This window comes from Mauremys reevesii, linkage group 4, assembly GCF_016161935.1.
Source record: "Mauremys reevesii isolate NIE-2019 linkage group 4, ASM1616193v1, whole genome shotgun sequence".
NCBI lineage: Eukaryota > Metazoa > Chordata > Testudines > Geoemydidae > Mauremys > Mauremys reevesii.
In genome coordinates this window covers 56,227,130-56,248,143 of record NC_052626.1, presented here as the reverse complement: position 1 = coordinate 56,248,143, position 21,014 = coordinate 56,227,130, and the positions used below count along the sequence as shown (strand labels likewise).

At 39.3% G+C, this 21,014-nt stretch overlaps 1 protein-coding gene and 1 long non-coding RNA gene across 6 annotated transcripts in view; one reads left to right on the top strand and one right to left on the bottom strand.

Moving 5' to 3' along the window:
* FMN1 (formin 1) overlaps positions 1-3,833 on the top strand; it is a 346,645-nt gene extending 342,812 nt beyond the window's left edge. For 2 of the 5 annotated variants that reach the window (XM_039536556.1, XM_039536557.1), the window contains one exon: positions 1,567-3,833. In XM_039536556.1, the coding sequence (XP_039392490.1) occupies positions 1,567-1,611 (45 nt within the window). In that variant the 3' untranslated portion in view covers positions 1,612-3,833. The remainder of the gene's footprint in view (positions 1-1,566) is intronic. The other 3 variants (XM_039536558.1, XM_039536559.1, XM_039536561.1) reach the window with 3 other exon arrangements.
* Positions 2,246-21,014, bottom strand: part of LOC120404299 — a 38,174-nt gene continuing 19,405 nt past the window's right edge. Inside the window, exon 3 of the long non-coding RNA XR_005597922.1 lies at positions 2,246-2,351. This is a non-coding gene — a long non-coding RNA (uncharacterized LOC120404299). The remainder of the gene's footprint in view (positions 2,352-21,014) is intronic.

Genomic DNA, 21,014 nt, shown 5'->3' with positions numbered 1-21,014 from the left:
TACCAGTTTTCAAATACATTAAAGGTTGTTATAAGGAGGGGGGAGAAAAATTATTCTCCTTAACCTTTGGGGATAGGACAAGAAACAATAGGTTTAAATTGCAGCAAGTGCAATTTAAGTTAGACATTAGGTAAAACTTCCTAACTGTCAGGATGAATAAGCACTGGAATAAATTGCCTAGGGAGGTTGTGAAATCTCCATCATTGGACATTTTTAAGAGCAGGTTAGACAGATAGCTGTCAGGGATGGTCCAGATCAGGGTGGGCAAACTTTTTGGCCTGAATGCCACATCTGGGTATAGAAATTGTATGGCTGGCCATGAATGCTCATGAAATTGGGGTTGGGGTGCAGGAGGGGGTGAGGGCTGGCTAGAGTGCGGGCTCCAGGGTGGGGCCAGAAATGAGGAGTTCTGGGTGTGGAAGGAGGCTCCAGGTGGGGGAGGGAGGATGAAAGGGATATGGGGGTGAAGGCAATATATAATAATTCTCTTCTCTAAAACCTGATTAGCATTTTTGGTACGTTTCCACTCTAATAATTCTGGATACATGGAAGTAAGTGGAATATTGTCATGAATTGCACTGAGGTTTTTGTTTCTAAAGAGAGAACATTCAAACATTTTAGTTGACCTGTTAACTGTGTACTTCTAGCTTTTCTAGATCAGAGCAACAACAGCAACAATTGCTTTGAACTTGTTCTGCCTCAAGAAATTTCACTTCATTTCTCAGGAGATTCCTCCTTACTTCCAACTCAGAAAAAACCCTCCTGTCAATCAATGTAGCAGTGTCCATGCAGCTCAGCAAATTATGCTTTTTTTTCCTACTGCCCACAATGGGCTTCTATGGGTACATCTACACTTACCTGCCGGTTCGACGCGGAGAGTTCGACTTTTTGGAGTTCGAACTATCACGTCTGATCTAGATGCGATAGTTCGAACTCCGGAAGCGCCGCGGTCGACTCCGGTACTCCACCTCGGCAGAAGGAGTTGGCGGAGTCGACGGGGGAGCCGCGGAGTTCGACCCCGCCGCGTCTGGACAGATGAGTAGTTCGAACTAGGGTACTTCGAATTCAGCTACTCTATTCAGCTACTCTATTCACTTCGAACCCCCTTCTTAGTGTAGACCAGGCCTATGAGGGTCAGCTTTGAAAGCAGAATGGAAGAAGCTATTAAAATCATACATTTTGTATACACTGTTTTGAAATGTTTCCAGCTTTCTGCAGTAGCATTAATCTTTGCAAAATTTCTTTTTTGTATTTAAAGTGACTGACTCCTTAAAGACATATAGAACTAGTTAAATTAATAGAAAGGCATTTATGAGGTTTGATAGTTGGGCATTATGTGTTGAAAGAAATCTTTGCAGGAAATGACAAACTAGAGCATAGTTTAGAGATTTATGGTACGGCACTCCAGGAGTTAATTTTCTGGAGGGAAAAAAAGGCTCCAATCTACTATGACTGGTTTGCTGCTACTCAGTTCAGTGTTCTAGACCACATGCTTGTTGCAATTTGAGAACAGATGGAAAATTAAAGACAAGAATGATAATAAAGCTCTTTTTTCCTGAACAACAGAAAGAAAAACTACGTCAGAAGGAAGCCAGTGTGACCACTAACTGAAAGAAGACACATGAAAATAATGACAGTGTGACTTAATACCTTGCATGATGCTTTACTATGCCCATGCCCCAGGGAACACCTTATGTTAATGTTCTGCAGTTCTGCTTTTCTCATCTCTTTCTGAGACAATCCACTAAAGACTTTCCAATCCCTTATAAAGAGTTTGCTCATTCAGTAGAGGGAACACTAAGAAGCTGTTTACAGAGGAATTATGAAGGGTTTTATATAACTCTTCTTTACATGGTTAAAATGCAATTCTTTTCTAAATGGTTATTTGAAGTACTTATGCATTGTGCACTAATGCGGAAAAGATAAAAACAGGATTTTGGATGTTGATTTAAGTAACAGCTAACAACCTGTATATTGCTTACTTTAGCTTCATGTAAATTACCACAGAGGTACAGTTCAACTCATGAGAGGCTATTCTATCGTAAGCTTTTAGACCTCAGGGCAACTGAGGGCAACTTTGATTCTAAATCATTTTTGATAGTCTAAATAAGTATTAAATTCATTTTGTTAAAACTGATGCAAGTTTATTATAATTAATGTATTCTGTATTTTATTACAGTTATTTTTATAGAAAACTCAGTCTATGCCATATGCATTGAAATAGGAATAATATTTTGCACATGGTGAGAGAAATAGCTTCAGATTCTGTTGTCTTATAATATGTAGATGATAAACTGGCAAATTATTTTTATGGTTTTAACTTGATGTTTCTTATGTGTTCTTCATGTTGCCTGTTTCAAAAAGACAAAGGACAGAAGCATTTTTTATTTCAAATTATCAATGCCATAAGATAATTTATTTGTCTTCATTCATCTAACTATAGTGCATAACACATCTCCATAGAGTCGTATATTTACTGCTAAATGTCTGGCTTTAAATTCTATTGAAGCTCATATTCTTTAACAATAGCACCTCACTATAAAACATATTATACACCCTTCTCTTGTCTTCCCATATATTTATATCTGTATGTATAACACAAATATGTACTCTACTATGTTAAATTTTGAGGAGGAAGTAAGAGAATCTTGCTGTCATCTTGTCATAATGTAACATCATATAATCTTTGTGAAGTGCCCTGCTGAGTGCCCTGAGCTCCACTGGTACTTTCAGGCACTCGTTACATCACAGGATCAGGTTCTTAGAAAGAGAGATCCTTGCAGCAGACAAAGTTTCAAGGTAGAATAAAAATAGTGACTATTAAAAGTAAATAAAACTTTTGTTATAGACAAACAATAGCTGCAACTAAACAAGCAACTGGGTAGGAATCTTATAAAGAAAACTTTCCACAATTACTAAATTATACAAACCTTCTGACTACGATGGTCATTACAATATATGACCAGTACAAATGAAATAACGATACAGCAAAAAGTTTAGGACATATAGTAAGGAAGGTATTAATCCCTTGGCATGGTAGTTGAAAAGAATATACATGAAAGAAATATATTGGGTTATCTACATAGCAAATGAGATTCTGTAAGTATAGCAAGATTGATAAGGTGGTTGTATATTTCTTAAAGAAAACAATAGTTGTAGCACCCCTATTTATGTTTCTCATTTGGAGAGTTCTGAACAAGTAAAGTTAAGGGAGGTAAGATAGCCCTATATATTTTGGAATTTGTAGCTGCTGTTGATAAATCTAATATGTGTAAATATGCTACTAATGAAAACAAATCAAATATAGATCAATGGAGATAAATAGATTCATGGGGAGGAGGTGTTCCCCCAATTAGTATGGAAATTTGCAAGAACATTCAAGTGCTAGTGATATGGTAGTACTATTCTTCTGACTGAAGGAAAGCAAATTCCAAAGATCAAAATTTTCTCTCTTCCATCAAACCAAGCACAAACATAGGTGAAATGCACCTACTTTGGCAATCAGCATTAACGATATACAACATAAGTAACATAAAACATAAGCAATAGTGCTCATACAAGCCAAAGATTCAAGAACAGCAGTAGGCAAGACGATTTTGATGAGTCTCTAAGCAAACTACTGTACTGTACTGTTCTGTACCTGTCAAAAAACTCTGGAATATTGTAATTAGAGCTGGATGGGAATTTTCTGAGAAAACATTTTTCATCAGAAAATGCAAATTCATCAGAACAGAAAATCTTCTTGGGAAAAGATTGCTTTCAACGTATCTTCTGGTTTGAAAAAATGTTGTGAAAAAACAGTTTTGTAATTGTCAAAATTTCCCATGTAAATGAATTATTTAAATTTTGGGTTCAAAATGACTTTTTGTTTAGAGATAGTGGTTAATTTATACTTTAAAAATATTAAAAAGTCAAAATTGAAATGAAATGTTTTAAACTTGTATAAATGAAACCTTTCAATTTTTTCCTAATTCTTGCTTCATGAAATGTTTGAGATTTTTGACTTTTTGTTCCAATTCGGGGAGAATTTTTTTTCCAAAATCTCAAAATTTCTCACCGGATGTGAAAACACTTTCCCACCCAGTTCTAATTGTAATTATTTTTTTCCTGAAGAGGGCAGTTATGTTTCAAACTTCCACCCTTTTATTCCTAGCGAGATTACTACTGGATTAAATGGAAAAGAACATCTAGTTCATTTGATCCGTTCACCTGCTCAGGATTTAATGACTATTGTAAGCCTTACTCTGAATGAATGGACATGACCAGCTAAAGAGCATGCTGGTAGACCACTGGCCAATATCCACAAGTGGTGAGAGACCTTTAATACTTAGGTGCCACCTGTTGATCTTAATGAAGTTATTCTAGCAGAAAAGTGGCATTGGTGATTAATAGATATTATATTAAGGCTTGGCAGAATTCAATTTTTATTATTTTGAAGAATAATATTGCTGTTAATTTTAAGTATTATTTAAATTTTTATCATTGCAGGAAATTGGGGGGGGGCAGAGGAATCAGACATTAATTATTTTATGAGAGTAAATGTATTTCAAACAGTTAAAGCTTTATAACCATTAAAACACAAATTGTCAATATCAGATGTTGAAGTATATAAAGTAAATATCCCTAAATCAAACTCTAATAAGTTCTCAAGGTGCTTTTTTTTTTTACTTTGCCTATCTGTAAATTTCTGTTGTTGTTGATGGAACTATTTTTGTCGGTTGATGTGTATACGGTGAAATCAACAGTTACTGACATTTACTGATTAAAAATTGAATCCTTCCAAGCCTACTTATATGTATATGTAAATTATATAATTATGCACTATTTAGGTTCTCTAGATTTAAATTTAGAGACCAGCCTGAATCAAAACCTGGGATGTGAATACCCCTAAAGTTTCTGTCTAATAACACAGTGGCACAGCATAAAGTGCTATGTCAGGGAAGTTGAAAGCATTTCAGATGTATTTTGAAGACAGATTTTTAACCTAAGCTTTCTGATCTGGGGAGGAATAGAAAAGATAGAACGGAGGAGGAAAGGAAAAGGTAGAAAGGAAAGGAAGTCAACAGTTTCTTTTAACTCCCTTGCTATTGCCTGGCCTTTGGAGGTTTGTAAAGACCAGTCTAAAAGGGCCCTATTTTTCAACATTACCAAGGATAAACATATGAGACCTACTGCACATAAGCTTGTTAGGTAAGGTTCTGAATAAATTATAATGCTATTATAACTGTGAAACACTATTTCATCCATTAGATTTTGAGAGTGAGGAGAATATCTATATTACTGTTGCATCATATTGCTTTAAAAATTAAACAGATTATTTTGCGTATTAGAGATATTTTAACAATATACATTATATTATTTTTATGACTTTTCTTATTGATCTGTCCATAAGTAACCTATGGAAATCTGTCTTTTATATTGTGTGCTTTATTGTGAAAATCTACATTTATAAGTTTAATGATCTAAGAATATATTTATAGTGAAATTGGAAGAGGTTTGTGTGGAGAAAAATACTAATAGACTGAGCCTGTGATCCAGTGCATATGGAAATTTAAACAAACTGGAATCGCTGAAGTACTCAGATAGCGGAAGAAAAAAATAACTAACCACTGTACATTTGAGTTATCTTCTACCAGGTGATGAGTAAAAACGTGTAAAATAAAAAAGTGCAGTTGTTTACATATCATATTTGAAATGGACACAATGTCGAGCATGTAGTGTTTCATAGAATGTTATTTCAGGAAAACTCTCCCAAGGAATTTCATAAAACACAGGCTTGTTTTCTTCTGGTTTGTACCACAGAGAACCCCAAGTGTAAAGATTGCACTGTAAATCAGACATTTGGAGTCTATTCTTTCATCCAAGTGCATGGGATTTACACATGCAACCATTGTTATAAATGGAAATTTCCCTTTTGCTTTATTATTGTTCCACATGATTTTAAATAACATGAAACATTGAAAGCTAAATATCCCCCAACCCAAAGTTAATAAAGACAAGTGCTGAAATATATAAACATTGTAACAGAAGGAAAAATACTTTGTATATACAGGAAAAAACTTCAACATAACTTATGAACCAAAATATTAATAAACATTAAACCTATTTTGTAAGTCTTATCTGCAGTTACAGGGGCTTAGATCACCCTGGAGATGTCCTCTTGGAATCTTCAGACACTCAGAGAATTTTTTTCAATGTTCTTTCTTTAACCTTTCAAGTAGTCCTGGGAAGGACGAAGTTTAGCTTAGGAGTCTAACCTTTCTAAACTATTGAGGATGTCTCAGCCTTTTCCATCCTACCACCCAATGGATCAGAGTACCAGGTAACCTCTTAAGCCATATGTATACTAGCATTTTTGGGTGAATCCAGCTAACATTACACTAGCACCACGGCTTGAACATTTTTTTATAACAATGTCATCTAGACCTTCTCTGAAGAGGGTTGGATGGCGTGGTGGTGAAAATGCCTGAGCCTTTTCTACACAAATGCTCTGACCATTGCCACCTCTCTTGAAGCTGTACCTGATGCAGTGCAAGTGGGAGCTTTCCTCCAAAATACTAAAGATAGACATAACTTTAGCATGGCAAACAACTCCCCCTCCACACCGTATGTCACAGCAGCCAAAGAGTATCTCAGTACAATGTTCAGCTCCAAGCTGAATGTGAAGCCATTAGCCTCCAAATAAAAGATGCATGGAATGGATATCTATAGATTTCCTTGGAGCTGCTGTCATCCAAGAAGGATGTTGATAAATTGGAGAGGGTTCAGAGAAGACACATGAGAATGATTAAAGGATTGGATAATATGCCTTATAGTGAGAGACTCAAAGAGCTCAGTCTGTTAGCTCAACAAAGAGAAGGTTAAGGGGTGACTTGATTACAGCCTAGAAGTATCTACTTAAGGAACTAATGTTTAATAATGGGCTCTTCAGTCCAGCAGAGAAAGCTATAACATGATTCAATGGCTGAAAGTTGAAGCTGGACACATTCAGACTGGCAACAAGGTGTAAATTTTTAACTGTGGAGAGTAATTATTGGAGCAATTTATTAAGGGTCGTGGTGGATTCTTCATCACTGGGCATTTTTAAATCAGTATCATCTGTTTTTCTAAAAGATCTGCTCTAGGAATTACTTTGGAGAAGTTCTATGGCCTGTGCTATACAGGAGGTCAGACTGTGATCACAGTGGTCCCTTCTGGCCTTGGAATCTATTAACCTAAATTCAATATTACCTCAGTGGAACGCTGTTCCATCAAAACCAGTGCTTACTGTAACAGCAGATTATCTATTCTTGAGCTCTCTTATTTTCAAAAATCAGGAAATTTTCTTTATCTAATGTAATTTGTAGCTGTGCAGGCTAGGATAGTGGTACCAAAGTAATCAAATCTCATGATTTTTGGTGCTATCTGATAGCCTGTAAAGATTGAAAGAAATTTTTTTTTCCTTATGCCATAACATTTCAGCTAGCCAAGTCAGTTGATTTATGTGAGTATTTTTTTGTTTTTCTTCTATTAAAACATTAATATTGGCCATTGCTGGAGGAAGAATACGTGATTAGATGGATAACTGGTTTTATCAAGAATGGTAACACCTACAGTACGTTTATTTACTTCAATCTTTCTCCATAAGTCATGTTTGTCTTGTCTTAGTCAAGCATTTAAAAATTGCCTCTCAGCAGGTTGTGAATAGCTACTATCCCTCTGACTGGCCTGGTTGGTTTCCCACTGAAACATGAGGGGCACCATTCTGTTGCCCATGTGATTCACATAACACTTCTTGTCCTGGTTTTCCAGTAAACCCATGGCAACATCTTTCTCTGTTCTAAATGTTTTCCATACCTGATGAATGCCAAGCACAGTGGAAGATTGCAGTTGCCTGTTTGCTCAGTTAGTAATGCCATTCCATTTTTATTAGATCTGCATTTTGCTTCATCACTTAGGCTAATATTTTCAAAAATGTGTGCCTAAAGTTAGGGGATTTTCAACAGTGCCCCAAGTAAGTCACTTAGGTGCTTTTGAAAATCCCATCTTTGCATCTGTACTTAGGCACCCATCAAAGCTCAACATCGTAGAAAATCATGCCATAGGAACCTGATGAAGAATACGTTTTTTAAATTCTTGGCTCTGGATGGGTATAGTCCGGTTTTGTTGTGGACCTCACTTTCTTTACTTTCTGAGGAATTTGTAAGTGCCTATTAATGGGCTTTGGGTCGGTAGTCTTGTGGTTCTCTTAGTTATCTTTGTTTTGGAGAAAACTCTGTTTGTTTGCATGTAATTAGAAAACAAATAAAAAGAACGAGGTGACTTGATTACAGTACATAAGTAGTTTTAAAAGGAGAAAATACCAGAAACTAAAGGGCTCTTTGGTCTAGCAAAGAAAGACAGAACAAGAACCAATGGCTGGAAGTTAAATTCAAATTAGAAACAAGGCTCAGGTTACTAACAATGAGAGTGGTTATTCACTGGAACAACCTACCAAGGGAAGTGGTGATTTCTCCATCTCTTGATGACTTCAGATAAACACTGGATGCCTTTCTGGAAGGTGTGCTTTAGTCAAACGCTAGTTTTTAGGCTCAATACAGGAGTAAATGGATGAAATTCTAGAGCCTGTGTTATACAGGAGGTTAGACTAGATGACCTATTGGTCCCTTCTGACCTTAAAATCTATTAAACCATTAATGCTATTCCTAATCAGAAATTTTAGTCTCTTACATAAAACTCAGTAAGTCAATTATTTTTCCTTCATCAGCACATCTGTAGTGAAAGATTAGTGTTCAAACTAAATGAATATTTGCCCTGAACACAGTTTTTTAGGCTATGTCTACACTATGAGCTAGGATTGTGATTCCCTGCTCGCATAGACATAATTTGTCATCTGAGGTAGTAGACTAAAAATAATAGCGTAACTACGGTAACATGGGCAGTGGCAGTGGCAGCCCAGGCTAGTTGCCTCAAATACATACCCAAGGAGGTCCAGTGGGTTTGTACCCAGGGTCGCTAGTAAGTGCCACTGCTGCCCATGTTACTGTGGCCACACTACTATTTTTATCCTGCTAGCTCGGATGAGAGCTAGCACGAGGATACCTGTGTGATACTGTAGCTTATAGTGTAGACATAACTTTAATTTTAAAAATCATTAATAATAGTGATAGTGTTTCATAGAACAACATAATGCAATAAATTAGTCCAAAACATTATAATGGCATTTGTATTCTTTTAAATGTCTCAATAGATAGATTTCCACTACATGCATCCGACGAAGTGGGTATTCACCCATGAAAGCTCATGCTCCAAAACGTCTGTTAGTCTATAAGGTGCCACAGGACTCTTTGCTGCTTCAATAGATAGAAGATGCACTAGACTGTTTTATTTACCTACAGTATAGATGCACAGTTTTGACTTCAGCTTTACAAATGCCTCCATCAAATTTTTTCATTGTATAATAAAACTTGAATTGTAAACATTGTATTTAATCACTTAAAGGATCTAATTTGATAGCAGATCCAAACAATAAGACAAAATTAATCGAGCTGGTCAAAAAATGAAACCCTGTTTTTGCAATAAGAATTCAAAATTTCATAGAAATATAGGGCTGGAAGGGACCTCAAGAGGTGGTCTAGTCCATCCCAGCGTGCTGAGGCAGGATTAAGTATACCTAGACCATCCCTGAGAGGTGTTTGTCTAACCCATTCTTAAAAACCTCCAGTAAAGGGGATTCTGAGATATTTCTGATTAGATTCCTTTTGTGCCTCTATCACCTCAAATGTATCAGCAACAATATATGGTAGAATGAAGCCATTTTAGAGGGCCTGATCCTGTAAGCACTTATGCATGTGAGTAGCTTTACTAATGTAAGTAATCCTGTGGGCCCAAATCATTGCCTCCTGCAGGAAAATCCATGGGAAGGAGTTCTGGGGGAGGATATCTCTGTGCCAATCCACTCATACGAGTAGTATCCGAGTGTTCTGACATTGTTTCATACATATTTTCCATACCTATCCAGGGTTCAGGTGGAGAGAGACTATAGCATACTTGAAAAACAAAAAGCTGGAATAATATCATTGCTGTCAAAACAATATAAAGCTCACTGCTTTTCCTGTGCATCATCACTGCAGAAAGTCCAGAAGAGACTGGCTACTGCAGGACTACCAGTTGTTTTTTTTAATTATGAGATTTTCTTGTATTAAACAGATATGCAAACTGTAGTCTGGTGGCTACCAGACTGTCCTCTAAAGAGGCCTAATTATCAGACGCAGACATTTTGCTCATAAGAAGCAGATTGTGTATACACTTAAGGGGACACACAACCACGGGCAGTCATTGGGTTTCTGGTGCCCCAAGCAGACAGTATCATCCTCAAACAGGGTGAGAAGTTGGGGAGGCTGGAGGCAGGGGATTTAAAAGGCTGTAGGATTGGAGGTTCAGAGAAGTGATGCCAACTGAAATACATTCTTGCCTTAATGCACTGGTTTTCAATTATATTGATCTCTGTGTAAGCAAAGGGAGGAGACTCTGAGCTCATGCTCGGAGATGGAGTGAGTAGTGAATGTTTTATAGAGACATGCTAAATTATAAGTAATTTGTTTTTCTCTAAGTGACAGATGAGCCTCCAGGAAACTTGCATCTGTGACTCTCCATCCACCCTGGTACCTGTGGGATGCTCCTTTCAAATGCAAATAGCAAACATGCCAAAAGAGCAAATGTAGTTTGATTGAAAGTGTTTGCCAAATATTTGGGGCTACAGTTTGTATATCTGTTAAATGCCAGGATATTTCATATCCCCTGAGTGCCATAGCTATACTGACCTAACCCCTAGTATAGATGCAACTAGATGGATGGAAGAGGGCTTTTGTCAACCTAGCTACTGTAGTTCAAAGAGATGGTGTTCTGGCAAGAGATGGAAAAATTCCTTCTGTTGCTACTGATTGTGTCTACGCTACAGGATTATGCCTGAATAGCTACAGCATCATAGCTAGTAGTGTCCCCATAGTATAGAAATGACCTAAATCACTTAGGGCACTTCCGAAATTTTTAAGTTGTGTTTTTGTTTGGGGGATGTCTTTGGTGTAGAACTATTCTCAGATTTTTTTTCCAAACTATAAACCTTATAGCTAACCATAGTCGTATGTTATAAGAAGCAAAAATGGAGAAGAATTAATTTTGGGAGAAGTGGAGGTTGATAGATGGACTTCAGAATTTAGCAGGCATATGGTGTAATTCTTAACATTTTATTTACTTCTTTTGAAAACCAGCTTTCAAAAATCTTTCAAACCAGTACTAGTTCAAAGAGACTTCACTTAAAACTTGTACCTGTTGAGTATGATTGCGCTCGTTTCCCTTCCCATCTCCCACTCCATATCCCCCTGCTACCCACTCAAAAAATATCTAAATACAGATCTCTTGGGCTGTTAGGAATTTGCTGTTAGGAATTCACTCTTAGGCAGATAGTTTGTGGTGCGGTTGTATTAACTTACCTTTTAGAATGTAGTAGAATGGCATATACTAGCTATATCATTAGTGTTATGGGAGTGTATCTAATAAGTTCCACATACACAGAGATTATTTTATTTACCTATGTCTATATCAGATTTGTTCTTTTAAGACTCAGACACTAAAATACATTATAAATATTCAAGAAAAATAAGCTAATTAGATTCAGGTACTCTTTTTCTTTACAATGTGACAATATGTATTTCTGTCATATATCGGAACTTTAAATTTTGTCAAAATACCAAAATATACACACGAGTTGAATTTGTAAAAAAACATATATATATATAAAAAAAGTTGCAACAAAATGAAGTATTTATTTTTAAAGAAAGTGTTAAAGAACCATTGTTTGTAAATAAAAGAATATATTTTCCTCCTCACTATTACTCTTCACAATATCAAGTGTATTTTTGTATGTAAAATATATTGTTTAGATATTATAGATTTCTCTAGTCAAAGAATTTTGTTGAGATAGTATGTTTCACTAATCCTGATACAGTTAATAATGTAGCTCCCAGTGAATTTATTTAAAAAGTTAGAATCTATTTTTTGAGTCTGCAAAAAACTAAAATGTATGTCTGACAGATGTCTATTTGCTGGAGGTATTTTAATAAACATTGGTTTCATTTGTCTCTGACACACTTTGCAAGTAATTTTGTGGGTATCAATTTTATTTACTGTTGATATTATTTCTGACAAGACACCTTTCAAAGCATATAATACTTTGAGCTGTTAAATTAATTTAAATAAACCCAGCCATGTTGTACATGAAATAAAAACAACTGAAATGTAAATCCGTATTTCTGGAAATGTGTCTCTGCTACCTTCAGACAACTAACCTTCAGGCTCCCCATTCTTTGTAAACGATCCACAGACACAGATTTGGCTTTGGACCGTGACTGAGCTATCATCAATAGTAGTGGTTAACTGTGCTGGGCCATTGAACAATTATGGAATGTGTACCCTCAGGGCTCTTTTAGCAACAACATGATAAAAACGTGAATCCTTTGGCGATTTCAGACATCTCAGACCTTCAGCACTGTCAACCATTAAATCTTGTCTCCCTTGGCCTCTGTGACACTATCCTCTCCTGGTTCTCTGCCTACCTCCCCAATCGCTTCTTCAGCATGTCCTTTGGAGTATCCTCCTCATCCCCTCCAACCTTCTGTGGGGGTTCCACAGGGCTCTCTCCTTGGTCTCCTCCTTTTCTCCCTTTACACCTTATCTCTGGGTAATCTCATCTGCAAACACAACTTTAACTGCCATCTCTATGGAGATGTCTCACAGATCTACCTCTCTACTCCAGACCTGTCTCCTCCTGTCGAAATTAAAATCTTGGCCTGTCTTTCTGACACCTACTTATGGATCCTAAACTGTCTGCTCAAATTCAACATGGCTAAAACAGAGTTCCTAATCTCCCCTCTCTTCCCCTGCCCCACTCTTCGCCACTCTTCGCCAATATTTAAAAAGGGCTCTAGGGGTGATCCCGGCAATTACAGACCGGTAAGTCTAACGTCGGTACCAGGCAAATTAGTTGAAACAATAGTAAAGAATAAAATTGTCAGACACATAGAAAAACATAAACTCTTGAGCAATAGTCAACATGGTTTCTGTAAAGGGAAATCGTGTCTTACTAATCTATTAGAATTCTTTGAAGGGGTCAACAGACATGTGGACAAGGGGGATCCGGTGGACATAGTGTACTTGGATTTCCAGAAAGCCTTTGACAAGGTCCCTCACCAAAGGCTCTTACGTAAATTAAGCTGTCATGGGATAAAAGGGAAGGTCCTTTCATGGACTGAGAACTGGTTAAAGGACAGGGAACAAAGGGTAGGAATTAATGGTAAATTCTCAGAATGGAGAGGGGTAACTAGTGGTGTTCCCCAAAGGTCAGTCCTGGGACCAATCCTATTCAATTTATTCATAAATGATCTGGAGAAAGGGGTAAACAGTGAGGTGGCCAAGTTTGCAGATGATACTAAACTTCTCAAGATAGTTAAGACCAAAGCAGATTGTGAAGAACTTCAAAAAGATCTCACAAAACTAAGTGATTGGGCAACAAAATGGCAAATGAAATTTAATGTGGATAAATGTAAAGTAATGCACATTGGAAAAAATAACCCCAACTATACATACAACATGATGGGGGCTAATTTAGCTACAACGAGTCAGAAAAAAGATCTTGGCGTCATCGTGGATAGTTCTCTGAAGATGTCCACGCAGTGTGCAGAGGCGGTCAAAAAAGCAAACAGGATGTTAGGAATCATTAAAAAGGGGATAGAGAATAAGACTGAGAATATATTATTGCCCTTATATAAATCCATGGTACGCCCACATCTTGAATACTGTGTACAGATGTGGTCTCCTCACCTCAAAAAAGATATTCTAGCACTAGAAAAGGTTCAGAAAGGGGCAACTAAAATGATTAGGGGTTTAGAGAGGGTCCCATACGAGGAAAGATTAAAGAGGCTAGGACTCTTCAGTTTGGAAAAGAGAAGACTAAGGGGGGACATGATAGAGGTATATAAAATCATGAGTGATGTTGAGAAAGTGGATAAGGAAAAGTTATTTACTTATTCCCATAATACAAGAACTAGGGGTCACCAAATGAAATTAATAGGCAGCAGGTTTAAAACAAATAAAAGGAAGTTCTTCTTCACGCAGCGCACAGTCAACTTGTGGAACTCCTTACCTGAGGAGGTTGTGAAGGCTAGGACTATAACAATGTTTAAAAGGGGACTGGATAAATTCATGGTGGCTAAGGCCATAAATGGCTATTAGCCAGAATGGGTAAGAATGGTGTCCCTAGCCTCTGTTCGTCAGAGGATGGAGATGGATGGCAGGAGAGAGATCACTTGATCATTGCCTGTTAGATTCACTCCCTCTGGGGCACCTGGCATTGGCCACTGTCGGTAGACAGATACTGGGCTAGATGGACCTTTGGTCTGACCCGGTACGGCCTTTCTTATGTTCTTATGTTCTCCACTGTGTCCTTTCTCGGTCGCTGTGGACAACACAACCATCATGCTGGTCACTCAGGCCCATAGCCCAGACATCATCTTTGACTTAGCCCTCTCTCTAGGTCCTCACTTCCAAGCTATGTCTTAATCTTGCAGATTCTTTCTGCATAATTTCTCTAAGAGATGGCCTTTCCAATCCATCCACATAGCTAAAACTCTCATCCAGTCTTTCGTCATCTTGTGTCTCAATTACTGCAATATCGTTTTCTCTGGCCTTCACAAATACAACTTTGCAGCATTATTCTGAATGGATATGAGAGGGGCAAAGATCATTTTCATAGCCCATTGCTTTGATCATGTCACCCCTTTCTTTGCATACCTCCACTGGCTCCCCCTTCTCTATCACATCTCTCATAAGCTACTTGTCTCCACTTTCAAGGCCCTTCGTGGCCTATCCGTATCCTGTTATCTCTCATTAATTATCAAAAGATTGACTCCCTCCACCAATTGGTTCATGATGTCAGCCTCCATCACCCATTTATTACATTTCCAAACAAGCACCTGGCAGGAGGCTGCCAGATCAATGATGATGAGGAAGGGAGTACTGGTTCTGAACTTTGGCTAGAAAGATCCTTAGAGACTTTGGCAAGAGTGGTTGCAGTGGAATGCAAATGGCAGAAGTTGGATTTGAGGGGGTCTAGGATGCAATTGTAGAAGAGGAAAACTGGACAGTAATTGTAAACAGAGCATTTAATAAGCAAAAAGTGTGTCGGGGGTTGGGAGCGGGAGTGTGTAATATCATCCCAAATATTTATTTAGCTGGCAGTCTAGAAAATGCAAATGGTCCTTATTGATCGAAAGTCAAGGATTGTAGTTTCTCTACATATCTAGGGACTTATATGCCCCCAATCGCCATAGTACCTGAGCAGCTGCTCAGTTAGGCTGGAACAGAGCTGATCTTCTGCATTCATGGAACAAGTTTTATAATGACCCATCGTTATATTTCAGTAACTGTAATCTATATCAGAGACAATGTTCTATGACTGCAATATAGCAATGTGTTCGTTAGAGCTGGATGGAAACTGGAATTCCTGTTCCATGGGAAATACAAAAAAAAATTAAATTGTTTTGAAAGAGAGCAAAAATTGAAATTTCCCATGGAACAGGAATTCCAAAATTTTGTTTTGAAAAAGTCAAAAGAATAATTCCTTTCAATCTTTTCTGAAACTTGTCTGAGGCTTCCTGAGCTGCCCAAAGCCCTGACAACTCACCAGACAGGGAGCCTGAGAGCCAAGACTCCCAGGCTTCCCAGCTGCCTGAGAGCTGGGAGTTTGAAAGGCCTGGCTCCCGTCCTGACTCAGAAACTGGGCATGTTGCCCTAAAGCGGGGAACTTTGGAAGCCCTGGTTGCTTGGGTTTCTGAGGAGCCACTAACTTGGGATCCAGGACTTTCAGGCTCCCTGTCAGCCCACCAGACAGGCTGCTTCGGAGGCAGGTGGGCAAGCTGGCAGAAAACCAGGCAGGTTTCCATTGGAATTTTGTTGAAATTGGCACAGTCCTGTGGAACATTTAAATTCTGACAAATCAGCATTTTCCGAGGGAACAACCTTCTGTCAGAAAATTTCTGAGCTGCCCTAATATTATGTATTGATTAGGACCAGGTGCCGAGCTGGGGGAAAAGGAAGCATGTGTAAGAATTAAGAAGAGATATTAGGTGTTCAGATGCCATGGTGATGAACATGCTAAAATAATCTAGATTGGTGCTGAGCTGACAAATGCATATGCAGTGGATTTGTTGATCCTAATTGAAACTATCTGGGTCAAAGAACTGTGACTGAGAGACACACTGTCTTGCTCCCTCTTTCATTCTCTACAGACTGTCCCTTCCCCTCTAATTTTTTTCCTCCTCCCAGACTATGGAGTGGTTTATTACTAAGGGGACTGATCCTGCAAGCCCTCATGCCTGGAACCTTCATTGACTTTAATGGGAGTTCTGCACACGTAATGCCAGTAAGGTCAGGCTGTGTCTTTGTTTATTCGGATAAAAAAAACTGTTCATCCAGAAGAGAAATTTGGGACTCCATCCTGAAACTTGTCCCACACTTCCTGGAATGCAGCCTAGGAGCAGTGTTTGTCACATTGCCATGCCATGTCATCAGAAGTGTGAAATAGAGGATCCAGGGAGGCAAACTATATTAGATTGAGTCCATTTCCAGCAGTAAGTCAACAACCCAAGCACCACAGATGAGGACAAGCCCAGGCTGTTGAGGCTGAACCTGCAGTTCTAAAGTAATGCAACTGGATCTCGAAGCCTCTGGTAATTGGCTGAGCCTTAATCAGTGGGCGGGGCATTCACTCAGGCCAGGCCAGGGCTTTATAAAGCCGCGCACAAGCGACCAGGGAGCTTTGCGAACAGGGGCTGCTAACAGGGAGTTTCGCAAGGGAGTTTAGAAGGGGAGTGGGAAGGGAGTGGGAACCCCTCGCCGGCCATAACCCCTTCCCTGTAGCCCCCCCTAAAATCCTAAAACCTATAAACCAAACTACATTCCAAAACTACTTTCTGTAAACCAGCCTTTCACTAACTAGGAGACAATGCAGGCAGAAGCCCAGCAGCAGAGTGGGGGCTATCCAGTTTATTGCGCTGAGTGTAGCATGTATGATTACCTGCCCTGTGGGCGGGTTGCGTATGTGTGCAGTCGGTGCAAGGAGCTCCTGGCCCTCAGAGACCATGTACGGATTTTGGAGGCCAGGGTGGCGGAACTGGAGGAGCTGAGAGAGGCAGAGAGGTATGTTGATGAGGCTTTCCGGGACACTGTAGAATTGTCCCACCTCCGCTTAGACAGCACCTGTGCTGTTGAGGAGGAAGAAGGGCCCAGGGAAGTAGAGCAGTCAATGGGAGCAGAGGGAAACCTTCCCGTAGTTGGGACCCTCCTTCCAGATGGTGCTGGGGTTGCCTCTCGCACTGAGGTTGCCTCTCCGGGGGAGGGAACTCCAGTTTCTAGGAAAAGGCAGGTGTTAGTAATGGGAGATTCGATTATTAGAAATGTAGATAGCTGGGTCTGTGATGACCGGGAGAACCGTATGGTGACTTGCCTGCCTGGTGCGAAGGTTGCGGATCTCTCGAGGCATCTAGATAGACTTATGTGTAGTGCTGGGAGGAGCCGGTGGTCGTGGTACATGTAGGTACCAATGACATAGGGAAGGGTAGGAGAGATGTCCTGGAAGCCAAATTTAGGCTGCTAGGGAAGAGACTGAAATCCAGGACCTCTATGGTGGCATTTTCAGAAATGCTCCCAGTTCCACGCGCAGGGCCAGGTAGGCAGGCAGAGCTTCAGAGTCTCAATGCGTGGATGAGACGATGGTGTAGAGAGGAGGGGTTCACGTTCATTAGGAACTGGGGAAACTTCTGGGATGGGAGGAGCCTATACAGGAAAGATGGGCTCCACCTAAACCAAAGTGGAACCAGACTGCTGGCGCTAAACATTAAAAAGGTTGTAGAGCAGTTTTTAAACTAGGTGATGGGGGAAAGCCGACTGCTGCAGAGAAGCGTGTGGATCGGGCACAGACTTCTCTTAGGGGAGAGTCTGATGATAGAGAATCTCCAGGTTATAGTCAGGAACAGAGGAATGAGAAATATAATGTAAGGGCCGGATCAGATGATGAACAGTCACATAAAAAAGAATCTGGCACATCAGAAAAAGGCAGGCTAATAAACGGGGACAAGTTTTTAAAGTGCTTGTACACAAATGCCAGAAGTCTAAATAATAAGATGGGTGAACTAGAGTGCCTTGTGATAAAGGAGGATATTGATATAATAGGCATCACAGAAACCTGGTGGACTGAGAGCAATCAATGGGACACAATCATTCCGGGATACAAAATATATCGGAAGGACAGAACAGGCCGTGCAGGGGGAGGAGTGGCACTATATGTTAAAGAAAGTGTAGATTCAAATGAAGTAAAAATCTTAAGCGAATCCACAGGTTCCATAGAGTCTCTATGGATAGAAATTTCATGCTCTAGTAAAATATAACATTAGGGATCTATTATCGACCACCTGACCAGGACAGTAATAGTGATGATGAAATGCTAAGGGAAATTAGAGAGGCTATCAAAATTAAGAACCCAATAATAGTGGGGGATTTCAATTATCCCCATATTGACTGGGAACATTTCACTTCAGGACGAAATGCAGAGATAAAATTTCTCGATACTTTAAATGACTGCTTCATGGAGCAGCTGGTACGGGAACCCACAAGGGGCGAGGCGACTCTAGATTTAATCCTGAGTGGAGCGCAGGAGCTGGTCCAAGAGGTAACTATAGCAGGACCGCTTGGAAATAGTGACCATAATACAATAGCATTCAACATCCCTGTGGTGGGAAGAACATCCCAACTGCCCACCACTGTGGCCTTTAATTTCAAAAGGGGAACTATACAAAAATGAGGGGTTAGTTAGACAAAAGTTAAAAGGTACATTGACTAAAGTGAAATCCCTGCAAGTTGCGTGGGCCCTTTTTAAAGACACCATAATAGAGGCCCAACTTCAATGTATACCCCAAATTAAGAAAAACTGTAAAAGAACTAAAAAAGAGCCACCGTGGCTTAACCACCATGTAAAAGAAGCAGTGAGAGATAAAAAGACTTCCTTTAAAAAGTGGAAGTCAAATCCTAGTGAGGCAAATAGAAAGGAGCACAAACGCTGCCAACTTAAGTGCAAGAGTGTAATAAGAAAAGCCAAAGAGGAGTTTGAAGAACGGCTAGCCAAAAACTCCAAAGGTAATAACAAAATGTTTTTTAAGTACATCAGAAGCAGGAAGCCTGCTAAACAACCAGTGGGGCCCCTTGATGATGAAAATACAAAAGGAGCGCTTAAAGATGATAAAGTCATTGCGGAGAAACTAAATGGATTCTTTGCCTCAGTCTTCACGGCTGAGGATGTTAGGGAGATTCCCAAACCTGAGCTGGCTTTTGTAGGTGACAAATCTGAGGAACTGTCACAGATTGAAGTATCACTAGAGGAGGTTTTGGAATTAATTGATAAACTCAACATTAACAAGTCACCGGGACCAGATGGCATTCACCCAAGAGTTCTGAAAGAACTCAAATGTGAAGTTGCGGAACTATTAACTAAGGTTTGTAACCTGTCCTTTAAATCGGCTTCGTACCCAATGACTGGAAGTTAGCTAATGTAACGCCAATATTTAAAAAGGGCTCTAGGGGTGATCCCGCAATTACAGACCGGTAAGTCTAACGTTGGTACCGGGCAAATTAGCTGAAGCAATAGTAAAGAATAAAATTGTCAGACACATAGAAAAACAAACTCTTGAGCAATAGTCAACATGGTTTCTGTAAAGGAAATCGTGTCTTACTAATCTATTAGAGTTCTTTGAAGGGGTCAACAAACATGTGGACAAGGGGGATCCGGTGGACATAGTGTAATTAGATTTCCAGAAAGCCTTTGACAAGGTCCCTCACCAAAGGCTCTTACGTAAATTAAGCTGTCATGGGATAAAAGGAAAGGTCCTTTCATGGACTGAGAACTGGTTAAAGGACAGGGAACAAAGGGTAGGAATTAATGGTAAATTCTCAGAATGGAGAGGGGTAACTAGTGGTGTTCCCCAAGGGTCAGTCCTAGGACCAATCCTATTCAATTTATTCATAAATGATCTGGAGAAAGGGGTAAACAGTGAGGTGGCAAAGTTTGCAGATGATACTAAACTGCTCAAGATAGTTAAGACCAAAGCAGATTGTGAAGAACTTCAAAAAGATCTCACAAAACTAAGTGATTGGGCAACAAAATGGCAAATGAAATTTAATGTGGATAAATGTAAAGTAATGCACATTGGAAAAAATAACCCCAACTATACATACAACATGATGGGGGCTAATTTAGCTACAACGAGTCAGGAAAAAGATCTTGGAGTTATCGTGGACAGTTCTCTGAAGATGTCCACGCAGTGTGCAGAGGCGGTCAAAAAAGCAAACAGGATGTAAGGAATCATTAAAAAGGGGATAGAGAATAAGACTGAGAATATATTATTGCCCTTATATAAATCCATGGTACGCCCACATCTCGAATACTGTGTACAGATGTGGTCTCCTCACCTCAAAAAAGATATTCTAGCACTAGAAAAGGTTCAGAAAAGAGCAACTAAAATGATTAGGGGTTTAGAGAAGGTCCCATATGAGGAAAGATTAAAGAGGCTAGGACTCTTCAGTTTGGAAAAGAGAAGACTAAGGGGGGACATGATAGAGGCTATTAGCCAGGATGGGTAAGAATGGTGTCCCTAGCCTCTGTTCGTCAGAGGATGGAGATGGATGGCAGGAGAGAGATCATTTGATCATTGCCTGTTAGGTTCACTCCCTCAGGGGCACCTGGCATTGGCCACTGTCGGTAGACAGATACTGGGCTAGATGGACCTTTGGTCTGACCCGGTACGGCCTTTCTTATGTTCTTATGTTCTTATGATCTGTAGTTATACTCATACAATGTTTCATCCTGAGCAAGTCCTGTTTTTCACTATATCGAATTATTTAATCCTTATGTTAATTTTAACTGTGGCGTC